The sequence below is a fragment of the Oncorhynchus clarkii genome, chromosome 19, assembly GCF_045791955.1.
Source record: "Oncorhynchus clarkii lewisi isolate Uvic-CL-2024 chromosome 19, UVic_Ocla_1.0, whole genome shotgun sequence".
In the NCBI taxonomy this organism is placed as follows: domain Eukaryota; kingdom Metazoa; phylum Chordata; class Actinopteri; order Salmoniformes; family Salmonidae; genus Oncorhynchus; species Oncorhynchus clarkii.
In genome coordinates this window covers 26,112,779-26,139,181 of record NC_092165.1, presented here as the reverse complement: position 1 = coordinate 26,139,181, position 26,403 = coordinate 26,112,779, and the positions used below count along the sequence as shown (strand labels likewise).

At 43.4% G+C, this 26,403-nt stretch overlaps 3 protein-coding genes across 4 annotated transcripts; 1 reads left to right on the top strand and 2 right to left on the bottom strand.

Annotated features, from left to right (window-relative positions):
* Positions 1-134: 134 nt before the first annotated feature.
* On the bottom strand, positions 135-19,572 carry LOC139374977 (coiled-coil domain-containing protein 162-like). The gene is made up of 28 exons (XM_071116272.1): positions 19,354-19,572; positions 18,944-19,146; positions 16,336-16,488; positions 13,996-14,089; positions 13,681-13,815; positions 13,488-13,594; positions 13,274-13,385; positions 13,123-13,172; positions 12,737-12,913; positions 12,389-12,506; positions 11,599-11,773; positions 11,276-11,414; positions 10,896-11,046; positions 10,633-10,728; positions 10,257-10,421; positions 9,819-10,048; positions 9,375-9,513; positions 7,686-7,806; positions 7,376-7,488; positions 7,037-7,186; positions 6,527-6,748; positions 6,067-6,216; positions 5,796-5,930; positions 5,382-5,534; positions 4,965-5,174; positions 3,184-3,304; positions 2,723-2,850; positions 135-2,625 (listed from the first exon to the last, which is right to left on the bottom strand). The coding sequence occupies exons 1-28, from the start codon at positions 19,570-19,572 to the stop codon at positions 2,506-2,508; spliced, it is 4,086 nt and encodes a 1,361-aa protein (XP_070972373.1). The 3' UTR covers positions 135-2,505.
* Positions 19,573-19,640: 68 nt separating this feature from the next.
* On the bottom strand, positions 19,641-22,327 carry LOC139374445 (uncharacterized). The gene is made up of 4 exons (XM_071115483.1): positions 22,307-22,327; positions 20,544-20,909; positions 20,090-20,296; positions 19,641-19,860 (listed from the first exon to the last, which is right to left on the bottom strand). Exons 1-4 carry the CDS (start codon positions 22,325-22,327, stop codon positions 19,687-19,689), a joined length of 768 nt encoding a protein of 255 aa, XP_070971584.1. The 3' UTR covers positions 19,641-19,686.
* A 154-nt stretch (positions 22,328-22,481) lies between these two features.
* On the top strand, positions 22,482-25,217 carry LOC139374180 (uncharacterized). 2 transcript variants are annotated; one of them, XR_011627648.1, is made up of 3 exons: positions 22,482-22,596; positions 24,127-25,008; positions 25,068-25,217. XR_011627648.1 is itself a non-coding variant. In XM_071115192.1 (2 exons), the coding sequence occupies exon 2, from the start codon at positions 24,136-24,138 to the stop codon at positions 24,754-24,756; it is 621 nt and encodes a 206-aa protein (XP_070971293.1). In that variant the 5' UTR covers positions 22,482-22,596; positions 24,127-24,135; the 3' UTR covers positions 24,757-25,217. The 2 variants fall into 2 exon arrangements, 1 of the variants encoding a protein (XP_070971293.1); XM_071115192.1 differs by having other exon boundaries at positions 24,127-25,217.
* Positions 25,218-26,403: the final 1,186 nt, after the last annotated feature.

Genomic DNA, 26,403 nt, shown 5'->3' with positions numbered 1-26,403 from the left:
ATTGAAATGGACTCCCAACCCTGCTTTTTTTTCCCAGCCTTGACAGAAAGAACCTGAATTGTTTTCAATGCCACTTTGTAATGTCATATTGTTACCAATGTACTGAAGAGATTAACTTTTACATACTCTGTCAATGTGTAAATAAAACAAATGTTACTTTATTTTTATATGAATAACTAGCAAAGTCAGTACTGTGCCACGTTGACAAAGAAAGAAAGTGGAGCCTTATGATAAACACTTGCTTTCTGGTCATACGAGGGTTCTGACGAAGACCTTTAAAGAGATTTTTCACTAACTCCCAGCTAGAGCGATTTACACCATCTTATTGTCGTGCACGGTTTTACATACTTAGGGTCATCATGGTTTGAGTTAGCGGATAATTACCTTATCTGAATTTTAAGATTCAGACAACTTAGTGTCCACACTACAGGCCATTATCAGAATGGAACATTTTACTATGTAGCTATTTAACTCTACAACCAGTATCAGACCGGGCAACAATGTTGGCTGGTTAAATGAAGGGTGATTGGTTGTCTTTTATCTACTTTCCTAATTTGAGAAATGGTACTTCTGTGAAAACCATTTGTGTGAATACTTGTTATTGGATCTGTTTGAGTCCAGTGAATCCTGCAGGTCAGGGAACGTGGGCATACCGTCGCTTCTGGGGATGAGAGTTGATCAGTATTGAAACTGATCATGGCAACTAATAATCAATCATGGTCCTGTCTATAAGTTGTCATTTTAGTGTTCATCTTTATATTTTCCTCTTGGCACTACGTAGACACTGCTCAGAAGTTGCCTGCTGTGTCTCAGGGTTTGTAAAACATGCCTACCTCCAAAATAAGACCCTATTCCCCTATATGGTGCACTACTTTTGACAAGGGCCCATTTTAGGGCTCTGGTCAAAAGTAGTGCACTATAAAGGGAATGGGGTGCCATTTGGGATGCAGACAAGACGCTGTATCAATAAGTGCTTGCCATTACTTGTACTGTATTGCCTGCTTCACACGACAGGTTCCACCCAAACTGTACTGTACAGCTCTGCTTGGTTTTTGGTTCAGCTCTAGAGTGTGAATCAGGCTCATGTGTAAAATATACACCAATCTACCAGTCTTCACACGGAACAGTCACTTTAAAGTCATGGTTATAGAGTGGGGTTAGTCAGGACTGATATACCGGTCAGTATTATTGTGTTTTATGGCAGTGTTGGTACTGACACATTAAATTCCATGTCCTCAATAGATCTAATTATCAATAACCTACCTATCGTTTGACTTGATTTTTCTCTGAGTTGATTATTAGTTGAAAATCTGTTTGGATTTGGAAGTGTGTAGAACAAGATTGAATTATTCGGACAGATTGTGCTGTAGAAATGAAGGCTGGGATTCAATCCGATCGTGAGTTGTAGACAATGCAGCTTTTAAAGGCTATGTTCGGAGCTCGCATTCCTGGTAAAGGCTGCATATATTGTTTCAATTAAGTGGTACATTGTCGACAAAGCGTAATCGGATTGGAGTCCAGCCTTAATTCATGGGTCTAAGATTCTGTTGTAGAAAATTGAGGGCCAGACTTGGATCTTAAGGGCATAGTTTGCATCCTGTTAATAAAAAAAAGTAAAAGACAAATCACTTTATTTGACCTTAAGTCCTTCTTCTCTGAATCCCTGTACAGTTTATTCTACAGTTGTATTCCATTTGGGGGGGGGGGGGAGACCGGTGCAAACTTTGCATGGTTGAAGCACCCCAGATGGATAGTTTGAAACATTTTTTTCTGTGTGTTCGCTTCCAAAATAGGCATCAATCCTGCGTGTGTTTTGTGATATTTTATTTGTATTGTCAGAACTCTTTTTGTATTCTTCCATGCAACCCTTTTTTTTTATGTCCTTCTATTATCTGATGTAGTTTCTAATCTGATGAACATGCCACAAATATTAGACTGTTCAGAGGATGCTATGGTTTAAACTATTGATCATCCCCACATTATAGCCCGGTCCCAGATAAGTTTGTGCTTTTTAGCCAAGTCAGATGGTTAAATTCCAATTCATGTAGGCAAAACGGCATAAACAGATCTGAGACCAGGCAAACCATGTTTTTGCTCAAGTCAGATTTTTTTTCCCCTGCATGTGAGTGAAGAGATTAACAGTCATTCTTAACCTGATTTATCCATAAACTGTAAGGTTATGTTTCCTCTACAATAACCTTTTTAAAGGTTGTGTGTGTATTGAGCCTGGATACACTGGGCCTATGTAGTTCTGTCTCAACTCTTCATATTTGGTTTGTCTTACTACATTTGTATGGTAGCATCTGCAACAATGAGATCACACCAAGTTATAGCTTTAAACAAGGTGTCTTACCACTGTTTTACAATGTTTTTGTTTCTTGTTTTAGCCGCCCAGGTGTATAAAGGTCCTTTGCATACTGTGTATCATTTTCATCACCAATAAACGTTTGTTTTCATTACTTGTTACAACATGGTTGACATTTTTCTACAAGAACAGCATCATTTTTACTGATGGTTGAGTCGCAGCTGCTGAAGGTGTGTGAGGAGACTAGAGGAGGTTGGGCCTCCGTCAGTGAGGTTTGGTAGCAGGGCCTCCGTGGTGAGGATACGCAGGCGAGGCGGTTCCTGACAAAACACACACGATACAATTCTATTGGGGAAACGAAGCCACACAAAAGTTCACTGGTTACTAGACTGTAATATGCCAAGAAGAGATACTCACTGTTTTGGGTCTCTCCAGCTGGGTTGTAGAATCCCTCTTGCTATCGTCCTGCTGTGGGCCAGCGTGTTCTGGGTTTCTGATGCTGGATCTGTTGTGAGGGAAAGTGTAACAGGATGTCTTGTGTCGCCCTGTTGAGAGAGAGCACAGGCTGAATCAATGGCTAGCTGCAGCATAGTGAGTTATTCATTAAACAGTGTGTTATGTTTTGTACTGGGCACATACACTACTCTAGAACTGCATAGCGTAGTGGTTCTCAATCCTGGTCCTCTGGACCCAAAGGGGTGCGTTTTTGCACCAGCACCACACACCTGATGATTAGAATCAGGTGTAGTAGTGCTAGGGCAAAAACCAAAATGTGCACCTCTTTGGGTCCCCAGAGCCAGGATTGAGAACCATTGCCATAGTAAGTTACTGCTGTATGGAAAGGGAATGAGTGGAACACACTGAAGCTGAGCCATTACCTGCTGTGTAGGTACACCTGGAGAGAGCAGTCTCAACGTCCTCTACCTGGCTCTGCAGCTTGTCCACCCGCTGGAAAGCCTCCTGTTTGAGGCTGCGTTCCTGATGAAGCTGGCCCTTCACCTAAAGCCACAGTGGGTGCCTGGGTTAATGTCCATTACCATTACACCAATGATTTAAACTTGCTCTGTCTGTAATTTACGGTAAATGTGCTCCCTTCATCGGGGAATATACACATTTAGATAAATTGTTCCCAGGGCCAGGGATTTTCCATGACCATATAATCTGACCAGGAAAGGCCGGGCCCAAGTTTATACCTACAAGACACATACACTGCTCAAAAAAATAAAGGGAACACTAAAATAACACATCCTAGATCTGAATGAATGAAATATTCTTATTAAACACTTTTTTCTTTACATAGTTGAATGTGCTGACAACAAAATCACACATAAATTATCAATGGAAATCAAATTTATCAACCCATGGAGGTCTGGATTTGGAGTCACACTCAAAATAAAGTGGAAAACCACACTACAGGCAGATCCAACTTTGATGTAATGTCCTTAAAACAAGTCAAAATGAGGCTCAGTAGTGTGTGTGGCCTCCACATGCCTGTATAACCTCCCTACAACGCCTGGGCATGCTCCTGATGAGGTGGCGGATGGTCTCCTGAGGGATAACCTCCTCTCATCTCGGTACCTAATGGCAGTCAGGCTACCTCTGGCGAGCACATGGAGGGCTGTGCGGCCCCCCAAAGAAATGTCACCGCCAAACCGGTCATGCTGGAGGATGTTGCAGGCAGCAGAACGTTCTCCACGGCGTCTCCAGACTGTCACGTCTGTCACGTGCTCAGTGTGAACCTGCTTTCATCTGTGAAGAGCACAGGGCGCCAGTGGCGAATTTGCCAATCTTGGTGTTCTCTGGCAAATGCCAAACGTCCTGCACGGTGTTGGGCTATAAGCACAACCCCCACCTGTGGACGTCGGGCCCTCATACCACCCTCATGGAGTCTGTTTCTGACCGTTTGAGCAGACACATGCACATTCGTGGCCTGCTGGAGGTCATTTTGCAGGGCTCTGGCAGTGCTCCTCCTGCTCCTCCTTGCACAAAGGCGGAGGTAGCGGTCCTGCTGCTGGGTTGTTGCCCTCCTACGGCCTCCTCCACGTCTCCTGATGTACTGGCCTGTCTCCTGGTAGCGCCTCCATGCTCTGGACACTACGCTGACAGACACAGCAAACCTTCTTGCCACATCTCACATTGATGTGTCATCCTGGATGAGCTGCACTACCTGAGCCACTTGTGTGGGTTGTAGACTCCATCTCATGCTCCCACTAGGGTGAAATCACCGCCAGCATTCAAAAGTGACCAAAACATCAGCCAGGAAGCATAGGAACTGAGAAGTGGTCTGTGGTTATCACCTGCAGAACCACTCCTTTATTGGGGGTGTCTTGCTAATTGCCTATAATTTCCACCTGTTGTCTATTCCATTTGCACAACAGCATGTGAAATTTATTGTCCATCAGTGTTGCTTCCTAAGTGGACAGTTTGATTTCACAGAAGTGTGATTGACTTGGAGTTACATTGTGTTGTTTAAGTGTTCCCTTTATTTTTTGGAGCAGTGTACAATGTAATAGTTTAAAAGTCTGGGAACTTAAGTTATTATCCATCTCTGTTTTATGGTCCTCCAAGCCGGATGATGTCTGTTTTAGTAATACTAGAACAGATCATTTTATATTATGTGTTGGTGTGTTTGTACTGCAGGGATGAGAACGAGTGTCACCTGTCTGATGTCTTTGGCACTGCGTTGTCTCAGTAGCCGTCTGTCTCTGCTGCTCCTGTCCAGCTGAGTCCTGAGGTCTTGGAGCTGTCTGTCTCTGTCCCCCACGCCCTCTCTCAGCTGCTCCAGGCTCTGCAGGTGGTAGCTGTCCAGCTCCTGTCTGCTCTGGACCTCCTGAGCAGAGTGATGCCTCACCTCATGGAGCTCTGCGCTCTGTGGGCATAAAAATCTCTCTACTGTCAGACCAGACAGGCAAATATCTCTAGATCTGGTTATTAAATCGGCTACGACAGAAAATATCACATTATTTACAATGATGTAAAATGAGAAGAAAATGTGAAGATTCATTCCACTTGTTATCTGTAATGTTGTAGAAAGAAATGCATGTGAATGAGTCAGAGTGAGGATATAGCTAGCTACCTGTTTGCTGAGCAGTCTCTTGGTGCGGTTGTACTCCGTCTGACACTGTGTCATGGCCCTCTGAGTGACTTCCAATTCCTGCTTCAGTACGATCACTTCACCCTCTGACATCATCTTCATTCGCAGTGCCTCCCTCTGACAGGACATCTCCCTCTAGACACAACACAAGTCACAGTCGCACAAAACGTCAGCAAAAAAACATGAAAAGCCACATCCAATTCTGGTGCAATCCATGAGTCTCTACATTTGTATTCATATTACAATCATTTAGCAGAGGCTCTTATGCACAGGTTAACATCTGTGCATTCAACTTAAGCAGGTCAAATCATAAAACAACCGTGATGTCACGGTCATTGCAAGTCAATACACTTGTGTGATTTTGGGGACACTCCTTTCCAATCTTCCTAACCGTACCTGCTGGCTGTGGAGCAATCTACGGTGCAGCTTGCCCTGTCCAACCACCTGTCTCCAGTGGCCCAGTGCCTTCACCTTAGACAGCAGGCCAGTCAGCAGACTGTTCTCCATGCTCAGGTCATGGAGCTCCTGCTTCTGATGGAGGAGAAGAGGAAGAAGAAAGATTAAGGAAGAGAATATCTGTTAGTCATGAATGCAATAATTCTGTAAACAGCTGAGTCACAATTCAGTCACTTGCTTCGAAAACAACTTTGGGCCCCAATCGTCTCACCTCCGACTGTGTCGTAAGAAGAGCTTCATTGCCTGTAGTGGAGCCAAACTTCTTCAGCTTGATGATGTTATCCACTCCCTCTCTCCTCACTTTGCTCACCAGCTGAGTAACATCCTGGTCCATTCGCACATGGTACTCATCAAGCCTGGCCTGTGATCCATCCAAGTAAACAATCAAGTAAAAAGACGAGAGGGTGTGCGTTATGGTGCTTTTAGCGTGGCAGTGATGTGGTCAAAAGTACGATGCGACCAAACACCAACTATTTTCCAAATTAACCAGTTATTGTGGATCAAAGTTAGTCAGGATCATTATGAGGTGTTACTAAGAGACTATAAGGTGCTCATACATGCTTATGTCAAGTCTTATAATGCATTCTAACAGCATCATAATGCATTATACCCTTCAGGCTTTAGATAGTTACCGTTATGATAAAAAGATAGGTTTTAAAAGCGTTTCGTACCTTCAGTTGAATGCAGGTGGAGAAAAGTTGTCGGACCAGGGAGTCATAGCGCTGTCTGTATTTTAGGCTAATCTGCTGCTCCAGACCTCTCTGTTCCTCCTCCAGTTGGGTGACCCGGGTACGCAGGGCTGTGGTCTGCAACATCATCCCACGACAGAGCCCACTGACCTCGCTGTAAGGGTTGATGGTCTGGGACTGGGACGCCTCAAGGTTCTTCACGTCCTGCAGGACAAATATTGTACAGAGAGAAGTCAAAGAAGCAAGAACTTAAAGATACGTTTGTGTGTAGTTTAGCAAATTAATGGTATTAAGCCCAGGAATCAAACCGGTTTGGAACCCTGCTCACGTGATAACTAACCTTGCCCGACACTGGAAGACTAGCGTTATCTCCCAGAGGTTCTAATCCCAGTCGTTCACACATATACTGTATTACCAATGGGAAAAAAGGCATTGCATATCTTGACACACATCTTATGCGCTGAACTGCTGAAGTACAGTAGAGTAGGATACCTGTTCTCTGCGGTAGAGCAGCTGGCTCTCCTGCTGTAAGATCTGTTCATAGAACTGGGAGTAGAGGAGGAAGCTGCTGCGTTCTCTCTCCATCACAGAGCGGCCCAGAGTGGACAGACACCGCTGGAGGTGGGCCGCGGGGAAGGTCAGCTGGCAGGAGACGTATAACATATATGTTTGTCATGAAACTGTTCTCACGTTCTTGGTGCTTGGAACTTATGAACCTGTGACTGCCAATTTTTTATTATTTTTTTTTTCTGAGAAAAAGGACCAGACTGCTACCCATTGTTTTAGGGCTATTGTCTTGCCTGTCTGTCCATTCTGTGTTGGGTTTCTCACCTGTCCCTCCGCCGTCTGCTCAGCACACTCCATTAGCTGCTGGGTGAAGCGCTCCACTAACTGAGGTCTCTCTGGGGACAGACTGTGCTTCATGGGGCCTTGCTTCCACAACTCTGGACGACAGTCGTAACAGTGATTAGTCAACCATTACACCTAGAATCTTTCGACTCAGACTCGTAGCTGTTTAACCGGTTCGTGATGTAACAGTAAAATGTAAACATCTTCAAATGTTTTAAAGGACAACAACAGAAATCCAGATCCAACATTGGTTACTGTCGTCGTGAGACATCCTGTGAGGTGGGTGGTGTACCTGTGGGGAGGCCTGTGTCTTGGCGTGCCCGCTCCGAAATCACCAGGGTCAGCTCTCTCGTGATCCTCCTCTGTACCGCTCGGATCATATCACACTCCGTACTCTCCAGCAGCCTGAGCAACTGAGGCACCATGCACAGACTCAATGAGATGTTCCTCATCACCTTGTTTGCCATATTACAGATATAACCCATTGCTCAGTCTGTAGAAACTGATTGAGCCACCATGCATAGAGTCAGAGAAACCAATGTTCATGTTTATCCTCATTTTCATTACACAATTTATAACCTGTTCCTCAGTCTGTAGCACTACTCGACTAGTCTGGGTTCCAACCTTTAAAAAAAAAAAATCCCTATTTAACTAGGGAAGTTCATTTAAGAACAAATCATTATTTACAATGACGGCCTGCCAAGAGGCAAAATGCCTCCTGTGGGGAAGGGGGCTGGGATTACAAGTAAAAAATGTAGGACAAAACACACATCATGACAAGAGAGACACCGCTAAACACGACATAAAGAGAGACCTGCGACAACAACACAACATGGCAGCAACACAACACGACAACAGAACATGGTAGCAACACAACATGACAACAACATAACGTGGTAGCAACACAACATGGCAGTAGCAAAACATGGTAGCAGCACAAACATGGTACAAACATGGTTAGGCACAGACAACAGCACGAATGGCAAAAAAAAGGTAGAATCAACCTGAATCAAGGCTTTATTTCGTGAAGTGAAACAATAGTGAAACGTAGCGTGGCTTCAGTTTGGATCCCAGACTACTACGGTATATGGATTGTTACACGAATACAGTGGCTTTTATGTCCATCAGACATTATGTGTGTACATTTTGATAAAACACTCAAGTTAACAGTTGGATCACGTACACTGAGTGTACAAAACATTAGGAATACCTGCTCTTTCTATGACAGACGGACCAGGTGGATCCAGGTAAAAGCTATGATCCCTTATTGACGTCACCAGTAAAATCCACTTCAATCAGTGCAGATGAAGGGCAGGAGACAGGTTCAATAATTATTTTTAAGCCTGGAGACAATTGAGATATGGATTGTGTATGTGTGCCATTCAGAAAGTGAACGAGCAAGACAAAAGATTTAAGTGCCTTTGAACGGGGTATGATAATAGGTGCCAGGCTCACCAGTTTGTGTCAAGAACTGCAACACTGCTGGGTTTTTCACACTCATCCGTTTCCCGTGTGTATCAAGAATAGTCCACCACCCACTTTTACATTTTAGCAGATGCTCTGAGAGCGACTTCATTCATTTTTATACTGGTCCACTGTGGTAATCAAACCCACAACCCTAGCGTTGCATGCGCCATGCTCAACCAACTGAGCCACACGGAACCACCCAAAGGGCATCCAGCCAACTTGACACATTGGAGTCAACATGGGCCAGCATTGCTGTGGAACCCTTTCGACGCCTTGTAGAGTCCACGCCCTGACAAATTGAGGCTGTTCTGAGTTATAAAGGGGGCCGCAACTCAATATTAGGAAGGTGTCCTTAATGTTTTGTACACTCAGTGTACATTTTACTCTCTACCTAAACTAAAACAAATCCAATTGTATTGGTCACATTCACATACACACTAAACCGTGTTAAAAGATTCCAATAGAGGTCAGGTGTGTGAGTGAGCTATCATGGTGTGCTGCAGTAGTACAGTACTTGGAATCTCTTGATGTGAACCTCGGAAGCTCCTGCAGGAGGCAGTAGAGGCTGGCTGTCAGACAGCAGAGCCTCAAAGTCCTTCTCTTTACCCATCTTTTGAGCCAGGGCTCTCATACTTGGGTACTGGATGTCTGCTCTGAAATGTAGAAGCATGAGACCCACTGAGCTACACATTAACGATGAGACGACATCAACCCCCCCCCCCCCCCCCCCCATGTATTCAAATCACATTTTATTGGTCACATTCACATATTGAGCAGATGTTATTGCGGGCGTAGCGAAATGCTTGTGTTCCTAGCCCAACAGTGCAGTAGTATCTAACAATTCCCAACAATACAATACAATCTAAAAGTAAAAGAAAGGAATTAAGAAATATGTATTGCATGGTATGTCAGAATATCACATCAAGTAAAAACTTTTTCGTGGGCAATACTAACTAACCTGTAGAGTCTTGAGAAGTGCCTGTGGATCTTCATGGTATTGATCTGTTCCACCCCTAGCTGTCGCCTTCCCCAGCTCTCCTTAAACACCTCCAGCTGTTTGGTGAGGAGCAGGAAACCCTTTAACACAGACAGCACCTGTAGGGGGTCCTGGAGAGGGTTCTGGAGGGGAGCAGAGGAGATCCCCTTCTCTTCTTCATCAACACTGTCATCCACACTGCTACCATCCTCCTAGTATTAAGACACAATACTGTCAGCCAGTGCAACAAAAAAAAAACTGTTCACAGCGTTGCTTACAAGGTGCTTTTTCTGCCGGTAAACATAAATGTTACATACATGTTTAGGCCTACATGTGTTTTGAATGCAACTATGTACCTAGTAACCCATATATTTTAACACACCCCAAAGAAAATATATTCTAACACGTATGTAAATATACTTCCTCAGGCTTTCCACGTGAGTCCCCCGCCTTGTTGTCATGGAGACGTAGCGGTGCTGCCCCTCTCCCTCCGCTGTTCAGGACATCCTCCATTAGTAGAGACACGCCCAGGATCGCTCCATTGGCCTCCATCCTGCTGCGGTCACCCAGCCCACTCAGACACAGCTGGATTACAAGCAGCATAAAGACCATGAACACCCACAATATAGTCATTTAGCATCGTAGATACTCTTATCCAGAGCAGCTTACAATGCATTCAACCAGAATAGATAAAACAATCACTATCGCGATCATTTCTAGTTGCCTCTATTTGCTAAATCACTTGCTAGTAAGAAGGGAAAAATAAGAAATATCATAAAGGAGAGTAGAAGTCTACCTGCATGCAGTACTCAATGGGTGGGATGCCCCAAATGTCTACAGAGTGCAATCCATGACACACCAGAAAACTTCTCCATGGGTACATCCTTTGAGCCTAGAGAGCACAAATACATGATGACCTCACAATTGTCTAAGAGTACAACCCTGCCTGAGCAGTAGAAAACTATCAAAAGTAGCATTAACTATACTGTGTTTCCCATTTACTCTGGATAGTAACACAAACACTGTCTGGGCTTTAGAAGTGTAAACTTTATAACAAACCCGGGGGCTGTGAGGCTCCATTGGCTCTGGTAAAGACAGTAGAGAACTGTGATTGGTTCTGACACTATCACTCAGTGCAGGGAGGGCGTGTCCCATGTTGTCACTCACGCTCTGATAGGCTACGATGTTACCAGAGGAGAGAAACGCCTCTCTGAGAGAGAGAGAGAGCATATCAAATACTTTGTGTTTTCACTTTTGATTTCCATTGGTCCCATTGAACTGATTTAGCTAAATCAAGCTCAAGCGTTTGAAAGTTGTTGACACATAATTTATTTGACCAAGGTCTGGTTCTTATGCTAGGAACCCTCATACTCCATTACACTTATCTAAACCAGCTCACTGATGGCATATATCAACATCTTCTACCTTTCTCCACTCACCTGATGAGGTGCCTCACAGCGGTGTCGTACTGCAAGAAGAGCACGTGTCTCCGTAGTTGAAGCAGGCGACCCACAGCCTCAGGGCTACCAGGGTCACAAAGAGAATCTACCTGTTTCTGGATCTCCCACAGCTCCGCACCTTAACAATAACAGCATGGTCATTTAGCGGATGCTTTCCTCCAATGTGACTTACAGAACTGTCAACAGTGACACAGATAGTACTGTATATGTGTTCAATGCAGTCAATCAAACTCACAATCCTGCACCATGATTTAACCCCCTGAGGCATTGGAACCACGGGTCTGTTTATGACTAATGCATACCGATGCCTTCAGCGCCGCCCCAGTCAGCTGTAAGCTCTCCTCCTCCTGCTCCTCCTCCTCTCTTGGAGCTGAAGACTCCTGGGTTCCCCAGTCGGGCGAAACTGACCAGGTAATAGATGATGTCATGCAGGGCAGACACTATCTCCAGACTATGGTGAAGAGCCCGGCAACATGCCTGTTATGCAACAAAAGGAAACCAGTTCAAGATAAAGATCAACATGCTCTATGCCGAGATCACCAACTAGAATCAGCCAAAGGCAGATTTAAAAAAATTTGCGGGTGGTCGGGCGACCCGGAACATAATTACAAATCGTTTGTAGACTGCAAATGGACCGCAATAAACCCAAACAGATTTAATATTTGACTAAAAGATAACGATTTCAAACCTTGCTCACGTTTGCATATGATCACGTGTCTCTCTATTACGAGTGGGAGTACTTGGGAACAGATTTCCTAAATTAAAATCACTTGGAGGTGATTTCCTGGTGTTTCTACAGTCTTTTATGTCCACCAATAAAAATGTAAAATAAAAAATGTAAAAATCCTCAGAAAACGTATGTGGCCAAATAAAACCGCCAGTTAGGAAACCCTGCTCTAGAGTCTTAGAAACATTCCATTGTTCTGGATTTAGTTTTCATTTGCATACAGGAAAGATAGACAGAGACGTAGCAAGGCCATGGTTTTGTTTTTTGACTGATATCACCAAATCTAATTTGAATCCACTCCTCCATGCATGTGTCTGTGTCCATCTGTAGGTTAACACAATGTAAAGCAGGTTAGAACCTCTCACCGAGTCCTCCAGGGTTCTGAACATGAGGAGAACCTCAGTGTAGTGGGGGAGGAACCACAGGTTGAGGAACATTCTGCCGTCGGCTGACAGCAGGCGCCTGGGACGCCGCTGGAACTTCCTGTCCAACCAAGTGGAGCAAAAATCATCTCTGACCTCCAACCGCAGAGACACTGAGCAAATACACTACCACAGGGTGTCTTCACACTCCTAAAATATTCTCTCTGTCAACATATGCAAGGTTTTCTGAAGCAAGTATTCTTATATGATCATTGATGTAGTGGATGTTTACCCACCAATTTTTTTTACCACTACATCCCTGAATTTCATGCTCTCTCACACTGGTCTTACCTGGGGTCAGGGCGAACACCTAGTCCTGAGTCCATATCGCTTTTCAACTCATGGTCCTGGCCAATCAGGAAGTGGGACTGGCGGATGTCTGGCAGCTCGTCCAGTAAGGTGGTCAGGCTGTGGTACAGGCCTATAATCTGCCCTCTCACACAACACTGGGACATGCGCAAACTGAATCTAGGAAAAAGTTGACAGACACAGACAACATGTTACAGGTACACCTGGAGGAAAGTCAGACTTCAGGGAAATAAAGTCCCCAAAATGTGATGAAACAATCGGGTCTCCTGTGAATAAACACTTCCAAATGAGTCATGCTAGGAAGCTTCACTTTAACATGTCGGAACATGGCAATCATGATCGTCAACTTCTACTACAGATGTACGTACTTTCGACAGAACTCAATAATCAGCCTCCTCTTGATTTTTGCTACTTCATCCTGCGGTGAAAGAGAAGGTCACGAAGGTAAACAATCAAACAGTAATATCTGAGATCCAACATAGCTCCTGCCCCCTCTGACCTCTATGACATTTCACTTACAGGGTTCATCATCACAACACCCATGATCTGTCTCCTCTTTACGAAAGAGTTCAACATCTCATCTCGTGGACCCACTTTCTCCAGCTGGATGGAGACAAACGCCTCGGTCAGCCTGAACAAACACAACAGTCAAATCACATGACATAATAATTATATTTAACTGTAATAATATTGATAATTACAAAACATGGCCTTCATTGACCCTCCAACTCACCTCTCCCTGGTTCCTGCACCAGTTATCTTTGGTTCACTTGTGTCTTTGCGAACTTTGGGACCCTGCTTAGCTAAGGAGCTTGCATCGCCACTAGAACAAAGAACCGCCTAAATCAAAGAGAGAGAAAGAGAAGTAATTTGATCCCAGCAAACAGGCCACTGGATTAAAGTATATGTGTAGTGATGTAAGGTACCTCTGGAGAGCCTGTGAAAGTCTCTGACCAATAACATAGACACGCCTGCTTCACTGCACCAATCAGAGCGTTCTTCTGAGTCACCTGACAGGCCAGGGTCACCTGCAGGTTCTCTATGCCTGACCTATTCATGAGCTGGAGAGAGAAGACCGGGACTGAGGTGACCCCTATAAGATCAAGTGTGAATCATAATGGGTAACAGCTATAATATCGCTTCATAAAAAGGCAGGACTCTCTCTTGACATTGATTTACATAAAAGGTTGTGCCCTCTTATCTCAACTCTGAATCAGGCCCAAAGTCTCAGTTGAACTTACATGCACTACTGTCTCTTCAGAGTAGAAGCTGAATTTTCCAATCTGGTTCTCATCAAGCTCCTGGATGCTCAGTGGAAACTTAGATGGAGTGTACCTACAGGAGTCGGGAATAAAAAACATAAGAATATAGCTGCGAGCAGCAATAAATAGGGTTCACAGGATGACAGAAAGGGCACATGATCAGATGGATAACAAAGCCAGCGCTCTATCACGTAGGAACTCATGAGTCTAAATGCAACATCTGGAGTGAATTTTAATACCTCAGCCATCCTTTGACCAATCCCTTAGCTTTTCTCAAACTAAGTTAAGACATGTACCATTGGCCTACAATCAGAATTGGGTGTCATTTGGTCTACGGTTCATGAGAAGAAGATTTTTGAAGTATTTCTTGCATATTTGAGCAAATTAGCGTATAGTGTGGTATAGTGTGGTCATTTGAATGCATCAACGTTATTTTCTCAAACTCTTTAGGGGTTATTATTGTGAGGAGTCCAAAGACCAAATGTGGAGTGAATATGACTTTTAGTCCATGAGAAGAAGGTTTTTTATGATTGTTTTAAGCATTAGCGTTACATTGTCAAAAAAGTGAATTGTTAATAGTTCCCTTATTTTTCAAGACCTACTGTAGATATACAATTTACTAAGAAAGAAAAAGAAGGTAGCTGCACATCTACAGTGCCTTGCGAAAGTATTCGGCCCCCTTGAACTTTGCGACCTTTTGCCACATTTCAGGCTTCAAACATAAAGATATAAAACTGTATTTTTTTGTGAAGAATCAACAACAAGTAGAACACAATCATGAAGTGGAACGACATTTATTGGATATTTCAAACTTTTTTAACAAATCAAAAACTGAAAAATTGGGCGTGCAAAATTATTCAGCCCCCTTAAGTTAATACTTTGTAGCGCCACCTTTTGCTGCGATTACAGCTGTAAGTCGCTTGGGGTATGTCTCTATCAGTTTTGCACATCGAGAGTGTGACATTTTTTCCCATTCCTCCTTGCAAAACAGCTCGAGCTCAGTGAGGTTGGATGGAGAGCATTTGTGAACAGCAGTTTTCAGTTCTTTCCACAGATTCTCGATTGGATTCAGGTCTGGACTTTGACTTTGCCATTCTAACACCTGGATATGTTTATTTTTGAACCATTCCATTGTAGATTTTGCTTTATGTTTTGGATCATTGTCTTGTTGGAAGACAAATCTCCGTCCCAGTCTCAGGTCTTTTGCAGACTCCATCAGGTTTTCTTCCAGAATGGTCCTGTATTTGGCTCCATCCATCTTCCCATCAATTTTAACCATCTTCCCTGTCCCTGCTGAAGAAAAGCAGGCCCAAACCATGATGCTGCCACCACCATGTTTGACAGTGGGGATGGTGTGTTCAGGGTGATGAGCTGTGTTGCTTTTACGCCAAACATAACGTTTTGCATTGTTGCCAAAAAGTTCAATTTTGGTTTCATCTGACCAGAGCACCTTCTTCCACATGTTTGGTGTGTCTCCCAGGTGGCTTGTGGCAAACTTTAAACAACACTTTTTATGGATATCTTTAAGAAATGGCTTTCTTCTTGCCACTCTTCCATAAAGGCCAGATTTGTGCAATATACGACTGATTGTTGTCCTATGGACAGAGTCTCCCACCTCAGCTGTAGATCTCTGCAGTTCATCCAGAGTGATCATGGGCCTCTTGGCTGCATCTCTGATCAGTCTTCTCCTTGTATGAGCTGAAAGTTTAGAGGGACGGCCAGGTCTTGGTAGATTTGCAGTGGTCTGATACTCCTTCCATTTAAATAGTATCGCTTGCACAGTGCTCCTTGGGATGTTTAAAGCTTGGGAAATCTTTTTGTATCCAAATCCGGCTTTAAACTTCTTCACAGCAGTATCTCGGACCTGCCTGGTGTGTTCCTTGTTCTTCATGATGCTCTCTGCGCTTTTAACGGACCTCTGAGACTATCACAGTGCAGGTGCTTTTATACAGAGACTTGATTACACACAGGTGGATTGTATTTATCATCATTAGTAATTTAGGTCAACATTGGATCATTCAGAGATCCTCACTGAACTTCTGGAGAGAGTTTGCTGCACTGAAAGTAAAGGGGCTGAATAATTTAGCACGCCCAATTTTTCAGTTTTTGATTTGTTAAAAAAGTTTGAAATATCCAATAAATGTCGTTCCACTTCATGATTGTGTCCAACTTGTTGTTGATTCTTCACAAAAAAATACAGTTTTATATATTTATGTTTGAAGCCTGAAATGTGGCAAAAGGTCACAAAGTTCAAGGGGGCCGAATACTTTCGCAAGGCACTGTATCTATGTTAGCAGCGTAACAGGGTAAGGAGGGTACCTGTCCAAACAGCTGTCGTCCTGCAGTAGTGCCGTAACAAACAGAGGTCTATGCTCTGCCTTGTCTCTCTGGACAGCAAACTCAAACTGCTCTGGGCGCACATACAGGTGGAACTCATCAAAGCCCAGCTCCAGAGCTTGTGTTTTGTACAACCTAGGAGAGCCAGACCATAATATAAACACTACAGAATGGACATTTTATACCATAAACACATTTAGTAACACTTACCTCAAAGCCTGCAAATACAGTGACGATAATCTCAGCGTAATGCAGTTTCAAATCAAATTTTCTGCAATTATATGCATTTTGTCATGGCTAATGCTGTGTTCCTCTGCTCAAACGTTATAACAAAATCAATGGGCATGTAAGTTGAATACCCTTTTTTTAATGTTATTCTGTCTAGCTTTTCTTTGGTTGTTAGTTCTCAAAGATGGTATCATTTAATATATACACTACCGTTCAAAAGTTTGGGTTCACTTAGAAATGCCCTTGTTTTTGAAAGAAAAGCATTTTTTTGTCCATTAAAATAACATAAAATTGATCAGAAATACAGTGTAGACATTGTTAATGTTGTAAATGACTTGTGGCTGGAAACGGATGATTTTGAATGGAGTATCTACATAGGCGTACATAGGCCCATTATCAGCAACCATCACTCCTGTGTTCCAATGGCACGTTGTGTTAGCTAATCTAAGTTGATAATTTTAAAAGGCTAATTGAGTATTAGAAAACACTTTTGCAATTATGTTGGCACAGCTGAAAACTGTTGTACTGATTAAAGAAGCAATAAAACTGGCCTTCTTTAGACTAGTTGAGTATCTGGAGCATCAGTATTTGTGGGTTCGATGGCAGGCTCAAAATGGCCAGAAGCAAAGAACTTTCTTCTGGAACTCGTCAGTCTATTCCTGTTCTGAAAAATTCCATGCGAGAAATTGCCAAGAAAGAAATCTCGTACAACGCTGTGTACAGTACTACTCCTTCACAGAACAGAACTGTTTCTAACCAGAATAGAAAGAGGAGTGGGAGGCCCCGAAGCACAACTGAGCATGAGGACAAGTACATTAGAGCTTCATTAAAATTAAATAGTACCAGCAAAATACCAGTCTCAACGTCAACAGTGAAGACGCAACTCCAGGATGCTGGCCTTCTAGGCAGAGTTGCAAAGAAAAAGCCATATCTTAGACTGGCAAATAAAAGATTAAGATCACAGACACTGGGCAGAGGAAGATTGGAAAAAAGTGTTATGGACAGATGGATCTCTAAGTTTGAGGTGGTCGGATCACAAAGAAGAACTTCGTGAGACGCAGAAAAAATGAAAAGATGCTGGAGAAGTGCTTGACGCCATCTGTCAAGCATGGTGGAGTCAATGTGATGGTCTGGGGGTGCTTTGGTGCTGGTAAAGTGAGAGATTTGTACAGGGTAAAAGGGATCTTGAAGAAGGAAGGCTATCACTCCATTTTGCAACGCCATGCCATACCCTGTGGACTTAATTGGAGCCAATTTCCTCCTACAACAAGACAATGACTACAACAAGACAAGGACCCAGCTCCAAACTATGCAAGAACTATTTAGGGAAGAAGCAGTCAGCTGGTATTCTGTCTACAATGGAGTGGCCAGCACAGTCACCGGATCTCAACCCTATTGAGCTGTTGTCAAGCCAATCCAACGTCTGGGAGGTGCTTCAGGAAGCATGGGGTGAAATCTCTTCAGATTACCTCAACAAATTGACAACTAGAATGCTAAAGGTCTGCAAGGCTGTAATTGCTGAAAGCGGAGGATTCTTTGACGAAAGCAAAGTTTGAAGGACACAATTATTATTTCAATTAAAAATCATTATTTATAACCTTGTCAACGTCTTGACTATATTTCCTATTAATTCTGCAACTCATTTCATGTATGTTTTCATGGAAAACAAGGACATTTCTAAGTGACCCCAAACTTTTGAACGGTAGTGTATATATATATAGTTCAATATCTTTTCTGCATGCTTTCTGGCCTTGAAGCTGATACGTAAAGCTGCTCTTGCTAGTATCACTGCAAGAGCAGTGTGCGTGTTTCTTATTTTTTCTCATCTTATTCAACTGTTACCATGCACCTGCAAAAAATGATAGCTCAGATTTGCGAGTTCCTTTCGAATTTTGGTCATTTAGGTTGACCCTGAAACTGTTTTTCCATCCCGAAAATCACCACTTAAACGGCTCACCTAAGAATTTTCATTACAGAAAAAAAAACTTTAATTAGCTCTAATGACTGTAATTTCCTTCATATTAAAGGGATAGTTTGAGATTTTGGCAATGAAGCCCTTTATCTACTTCCTCAAAGTCGGATGAACAAGAATAGCTAGCATGCTAATTGTTCCTGTAGACTTCCAGTCATTGCGCTAAAGCTTGTAAGCATTGGCTCATGAAACTATCTCAAACTTCCATCATACTGGACGCAGAGACATAAAAATGGTATCCACGGTGGTAGTCTGCTGGAGCTAGCAATATTCATAAAATAATAATAATAACATTCAGAATTCAAAAGAAGATTTACAAATCGCAGACCCCTTGCAGTACATACCCCTGAAATAACTAACTACAATCAATATAGGAAGAATCAACTCAACTGTGCCAGATGTGCAGTCTCTGCTGCTGACTCCATAAGGCGATGGCGGATGGTGACTAACTCCAGCAGCTTGGCGAAGGTTTCCACAGCAAAGAACTGTTTCTCCTTCCCCTGCTTCATGTCCTGCTCCTCAGCCGATCTGATCAGAGAGACCCCCAACGCTCGGACCAGGGAGGGGTCCTCCATGAAAACATCTGAAAACAACTGGAGCGAAAGAAAAAAAAATCTGCTGCGATCTGTTTGCAATCATTGCACATTACAATATTGATATAGATTCCGTGGTTTTTACACAGGTGAGTCAATTAAGAAAATATAATTTTTACAATTAGAACTTCTCAAGTGGCAGGTGCAGCATATCAGTGTGAGGGAGATACTCGATTCCCTCGAATGTGAGGGAGATACTCGACTCACATCCTTTTGAGTTTGAGAGCTATAGTAGGCCCCGGGAGGATCCAGGGAGTGCCAGTGCTGCAGAGCCCGCTGTAGGAGTCTCTGTTCCAGGGTGACTCTTTCAGTCACCCCCCTGGCACGGTGGAGCTGGCAGAGCTCAGTGTGAGCCTGGGTCAGGGCCTGGTACATTTCAGAGGCCAGGCTTAGGGAGTGGTGCACCTCCAGAAGGAACACATTCATCAGGGCAGGACTGGTAACAAGAGGACAGACAGGCAGGGGTGTGCGCACACATTTTTACATTAGCTATTTATTTACACTGTTTAACATGTTAGTCTGTTTTGAGGTGACATCACATTACACTGTGATCAGTCTATAATTCATGGGTAGGACTACGACTTGCCTGCCACCACCGAGGGACACCAGATGTTTGGCCACATAGTTAGGAGGAAGACCATAGTCACAAGGAGTAGCTTCCTGTCCCTGACCTCCTCTCCACACCCGGTGGAGGTATTGCCGCTGACGATCTATCTAATAGTCAACATAACACAGTTAGAGAGACCTTTAGAACCCATGGCATGGAAAAGTTAATATATATTCGACTTCAAAACCTATTGCTTTTATTAGCTTTGCTAACGGGCTATCCCGGCCAATAGTTTACTAATGGTCCTTCAAGCCAGATACACCTGTTATGATTCAACTATCCACACTGGCATCAATAGCTCTCTAGGCTGTGCCACAATTTTTCAGAAACAATTACTTGGTTGTCCAGCACGGCTCTGATGAGTTGCTGGTGTGTCTGCATGCAGACCATCTCTGCCCGGTAGGCCTGAACAAAGTACTCTGCTCCCATGTCCAGGTGTAGCCGAGGCCTTCTGTGCATGATGTCTGTGATGACCTGAGCCAAGGAGAACCTCTCCTCTGGTCCTGTCACATGCTGGTAGGCCTCAATATAGCAGTTCAACAACTGGAAATTAACAGAGGGGCCATGGTTCACGTAATGACACGCAATATACTGGACTTAAAATAAATTGATTATCACCTGGGTCGTGTTCATTAGGCATCAATGAGAAGAAAACTGACTGAAACAGGGAGGGACTAAATATACATGTCCAATGAGAAATGTGAATTTTTGTTTTCCGCTTCAGAACAGTTTAAGATGTTTTCTGTTACGTGCCCTAATGAACACGGCCCTGTTCAGCATATTTGCTAACCTGCACTTTGCTCTCCAAAAAAGCAGCTTCGCATGTCCACAGGTCTAGGAGAACTGCAACTCTATCCACATCTGTCTGAGCCCAGGCAGAGTGGAGGTCTGTCGCTGCAGAGCTAGATGACCTCTCAGACTGACCCTTGACCCTGCTGCCCTCAGACTGGCCCTTGACCCTCCAACTACTCCTCTGGATGTAGTGTGAGCCCAGAAGAATCAGTGTGTCTTCCAGCTCCTCCAGGTCCTTCAGAGCCACGTCGTACACCACGTAGAGCCCTCGCTGGTCCTGGGTGTGGACATATCTCTCCTCAGTGGTGTAGAAATCATGAAGATTCTCCACCTCTGGGTACTCCATGAACTCGGAACAGTGAACCTGTAGTCACAGTAAAACCGATATCAATTCCCTAAAGAAACTTTGACATAGCAGACGCACTCGCTCAATCACTCACTTACTCACTCACTCATGCACACACACATACACGTGCACACGCACACACACACACACATACACACACACATTCATACTACACCCACGGGCGGCAGGTAGCCTAGCGGTTAAGAGCGTCGGGCCAGTAACCGAAAGGTTTCTGTTTCGAATCCCCAAGCTGACTAGGTAAAGAAATCTGTCTATGTGCCCTTGAGCAAGGCACTTAAACACTAATTGCTCCTGTAAGTTGCTCTGGAGGAGAGTGTCTGCTAAATGACTAATATTTACATCACAACTTCTGCTACCAGACTCTTATTATGATTGCACAATTAAACACTTGCCCCCCAAAACACGTGTAAATATTGGACGACGCTTAGAAAAAATAGTTCCAAAAGGGTTCTTCGGCTGTCCCCATAGATCTTTTTTTTTCCAGTTAAAACCCTTTTGGGTTCCAGGTTGAACTCCTTTGGGTTCAATGTAGAACCCTCTGTGTAAAGGAAACTTTACATGGAACTCAAAAGGGTTCTACCTGAAACCAAAAAGAGTTATTCAAAGGGTTGGGGACAGTCAAAGAACCCTTTTATGTTCTAGATAGCACCTTTTGTTCTAAGAGTGTATAATTTGTGCTTTCCAGCATAACACTTATGCTAAAATGTTTATTTTATTCTACTGAGCCATTTACTTTGTGTTCTTATTCTTATGTGTGGTGGAAATTCTACCTTTAACTAATATTACTTTTATGAAAAACGTATTATAATAAGGAGGCTGGTCGCCCCATCCCCGCAGGTGAGATGGAGTGAAAGCCCAAAAAACAGACAGAGTACAGGAGCATCATATAGTCAAGCTACCCCATGCAAGCATCTGCAAAACATGTGACCCTATGTATGTGTATGAGCCTGTTGCAAGTGAGTGAGGACAACAGGGGCCAGAATGGCAGGAACTAGACATACGTCCTCTAACCGTAGCTCCACAGTTCCCCCAAGTTTAACGGGGTTTAACAGAAGATTTCCCTCACATATGTTTATTATATTTTATTGCTGTTGCATTGTCAAGAAGGAACCTGCAAGAAAACACCCTGTGTAAACACCCTGTGTACACACCCTGTGTAAACACCCTGTGTACACCCTGTGTAAACACCCTGTGTAAACACCCTGTGTATCCCATACATACGACTAATAAAACGTGATCGTTCACAAGAAGTCTGGAAGTTGTGGAGAGTGGGGTAGGGGGTGTTGTGTTTGTACAATATTATTGTGCTGTGGTTCCAGATATTGTTAAATGAAAAACATTGGACACAAAACAACATCGACCACCTTAAATATCAGGTAATATTAGGTCCCCACTCTCCATGGGATCTTATTCATTATGATCATGAGGATTAAAACTGGTCCTAGATCAGAAACTTTTTGAATATGTGGCAGAAAGAAGATAACTTTGTGGAATCGAACTCAGTCCAACACAGGTCTGAGTCCCTTTCAGTTTCATTTCCTGTACACTGTGGTCTTCGTGGTTAGTCCTGCCTCCTTATCGCACAACACACTCATAAACACTGTGAGATGGGTAAAATAGCTGTCATTACAGGTCTTTTAGACGTGAGGAGAGGAAGGAGAGCAGCACCACAACACCAGCTACAGTAAGTTACTGTAAATATAACATATTTGATGTGTTTGTTTGTGTGATCTTGTTTGTCCATATCAGGTGTGTATACTTAAGAGCCACTGAACAGTGTGTTTTTCTGTTGCTCATTAGAAAAACAAGTTTTCAGTCTTAGAGGTGTGTGTGGACAGAGCCACTAAACATATTTTTCACATCAATGCAACTTTTTCTACCATAAAAGCGTTGTAAGAGATTGCCCTCTATTTATTATACAACATGGTTGAATATTTTCCTTAAAGACCCAGGGCAGTTGTTTTTTTTCCTCATCTCAATATCAAATCATTTCTGGGTAACAATTAAGTAACTTACTGTAATATTTTCCATTAAAATGACCCGAAAAGAAACAAAAATGTTTTTTTTTGTTGCAAAAAAACGATTTCTCAAGCAAGAATTTTGCTAGGACTGTCTGGCAGTTGTCTGAGGGAGGGACCTAAGAGGAGGGGACTCATGGGAGGGATGTTTAACCTGAAAACAAACAGACAGAGAGTTTAGAACTCTCTTTGTTATTGGTGTATTAACAATCTAAAACTCCTGGCTAAATTGTATTTTCAACAAGGCACTATTCAGAACACGGAACACATTTTTTCACACGTTTATAGAGATAGTTTCATCAATATTATACAAAACACAGGTAAAGCAGAACGTTGACTGCACTGGGCCTATGAAGCTCCATGGTATGCACTATTCATCTCGAACGGCTAGATGTTCTTTACCATTCGGCCATCAGATTTGCCACCAATGCTCCTTATAGGACACATCACTGCACTCTATACTCCTCCGTAAACTGGTCATCTCTGTATACCCGTCGCAAGACCCACTGGTTGATGCTTATTTATAAAACCCTCTTAGGCCTCACTCCCCCCTATCTGAGACATCTACTGCAGCCCTCATCCTCCACACACAACACCCGTTCTGCCAGTCACATTCGGTTAAAGGTCCCCAAAGCACACACATCCCTGAGTCGCTCCTCTTTTCAGTTCGCTGCAGCTGGCGACTGGAACGAGCTGCAACAAAGACACTCTTACTGACAGTTGTGGCTGCTTTGCGTGATGCATTGTTGTCTCTACCTTCCCTTTGTGCTGTTGTCTGTGCCCAATAATGTTTGTACCATGTTTTGTGCTGCTACCATGTTGTGCTGCTGCCATGTTGTTGCTATGTTGTGTTGCTACCATGCTGTGTTGTCATGTGTTGCTGCCTTGCTATGTTGTGTTGTTGTCTTAGGTCTCTCTTTATTGTAGTGTTGTGTTGTCTCTCTTGTTGCGATGTGTGTTTGTTTGTGTTTATATTGATATTGTATTTATTTTTCATTTTTAATCCCAGCCCCCGTCCCCGCAGGAGGCCTTTTGCCTTTTTCTTAGGCCGTCATTGTAAATAAGAATTTGTTCTCAAAATACTTGCCTAGTTAAATAAAGGTTAAATAAAAATAAATAAATACAATATTATGGGATTTTATTGCACACAATCACACCTACTAAATTGCTCTAAAGTTCTCTCTCTCTTTCTCAAGGGTACCACCATGGTTCGAGCTACGTTGAACACTATGGAAGATCTAAGACTCTCTGGGTTTGGTCGTCACTTGCCCAGGCATGGACTCAAGCTCCTGTTCTGGTTCGCCAAGAATTACATCGACTTTGATATCATGGGTGAAATGGTTGCAAGATACAACCCCAACGAGGGGGGCTTTGATTTCCATCCCTTCCAGAACAGACCGGAGTGGGACTACAGCAATGTGACCACAACTATAGCTGTAATTACCTGCAATTTTCTGCTCCCCGATAATGTCCACCCATACTATATAGTGGGCAACCTGAATCTGGAAGAATCCAATTGCCTTCCTCAGTATGTGAGAAAAGACTTTACTGGTGACCAAGACGACAGTAACATGGACCGCCTCATCATCAGTCTGCGTCCAGACGGGACTGTGGATAAGATTTATGTGACCCAGCATGACGATGACGGTCTGAGTTTTGACCCTGACAACACCTACCGTGTCACCAGGGGTCTGCTCAGGGACATCCGTGGCCTAAAGCTGCGTAAGTTCCTGAAACAGGCAGGCTATAGCAACCGCCAGCCAATCATGCACATAAATGATTATGAGGACCTTCTGAGTTATTTTGAAGACTTATTGAGACTGTAGTGTAGTACAGAGCTCTTTGACCATGATTCCACTGTTAATCTGATTCTGACGTGAAAGGACAGGACAGGAAAACAGCAGTATAGTTTTGCTTAGCCTTTTTCAATGTGTATTATGTAGGTAGCTGATTGTATTTTCATTGTATGCTGTTGTAACCCCCTCCTGTCTTGTTCATTGTTTTGTCCTTTAGCTTTTTCATGATGAAATCGATTTTTGAAAAACAAAAAATATCTATTTAGCATTACTATGCTATTGGTAATACAAAAATATATAAATATTTTCTATACAACATTATTGTATGTGTGTGTGTCTAGCTCATGCAAATCCAATGTTATGAATAGTGCCTCTTGACTCTACCATAATACCTTTCTGTAAAAAAAAATCTGTGCAGTAAAACTGTTTTTCCTGTGTTTTGTATAATTTTGTACAACAGCAGATTAAACTAACACTGTAAACAAAAAATATGCAAATGTGATCAGTGTTATTTTCTGATAAATGCTATTTGAAAATACAATCTACACAGGACCTGGTTCTGCATGGGTGGAGATTCGGTGTGCCTCGTGAAATCCTCAGGCAGTATAAGTTAATAGACCAATAACAAATGGAGTTCCAAACCAGAAGAGGAACAACTGTGTGGAATGAAACAGCCCAGGGTCAGATTAGCCTGGTCCTCAGACCAGGCTGCAAGGGTTACCAGAACTGCTTGAGCTAGTGACCTCAATTGGCTGTAACTCACACACTTGGGCCCGTATTCACAAAGCGTCTCAGAGTGGAGTGTAAACACGCGAAAAACGCCATTTTGATCCTTTTTCATTTAATGCAAGTGTTTACACTGCTTTTGAGGAAAAATGTGTTGAAAGTTTAGGGTGCATTATTTTATTCACCTCTAATGGTGAGTATTTACTCACTTATTTTCTTCACCCCTACAAATCACTAATGTCATTAATGTCTCAGGTTGTACTGTAGCTGTGATGCCTTACCTTGTAGTCAACAGGAGTGTTGTGGCTGTAGAGGTGAGAGCCCAGACCTCCGACTGTCCCACTGCACCCTCTGGCCGCATTCATCCAGCTTGACTCCTCAGTGGTGCTGACCAAATCACCTCCTCCTCCTCCTGCTTCCCCTCTTCCTCCTCCTCCTCCTGCTGCTCTTCCTCCTCCTGCTCCTCCTCCACATGCTCCTCCTCCCTCCACACTCATCCCAGCTGTGTCAAAAGTGAGGGTTCTCTCTATGGACCTCAGGTAGTTTAGAATGCCTAGGGAGATGCGCTTTAAGGGAGAGAGGACGGGTAAGACAGCTCAGGCTCCAGAGGGAATGGCAGGGTAAATAATATGACACAGTAGATAATGGATAGCAGTTCAGCATCCCAAGAGAGACTCACTGGGGAAGAGAGGACAGCTCAGGGTTCAGTGGGAGCGACAAGAGTATAGAGAGCAGGCCCTAACAGTCTAAAAGTCTACCCTGAACCTCCCTTGTGGTCTTGTGTGGCGCTAGCTACGCCAAGGTCATCGTTTCAATTCCAGCAGCAATCACGTAAGTCTCCTTGGATGAAGCTCACCTGCAGTTCCCTGATCTTGAGGTGTCGAAGGTAGAGGAGTGACAAGTAGGCTCCCCTGGCTGTGACGGTGTCCGAGGTACCCTCTTCCCCTTCCT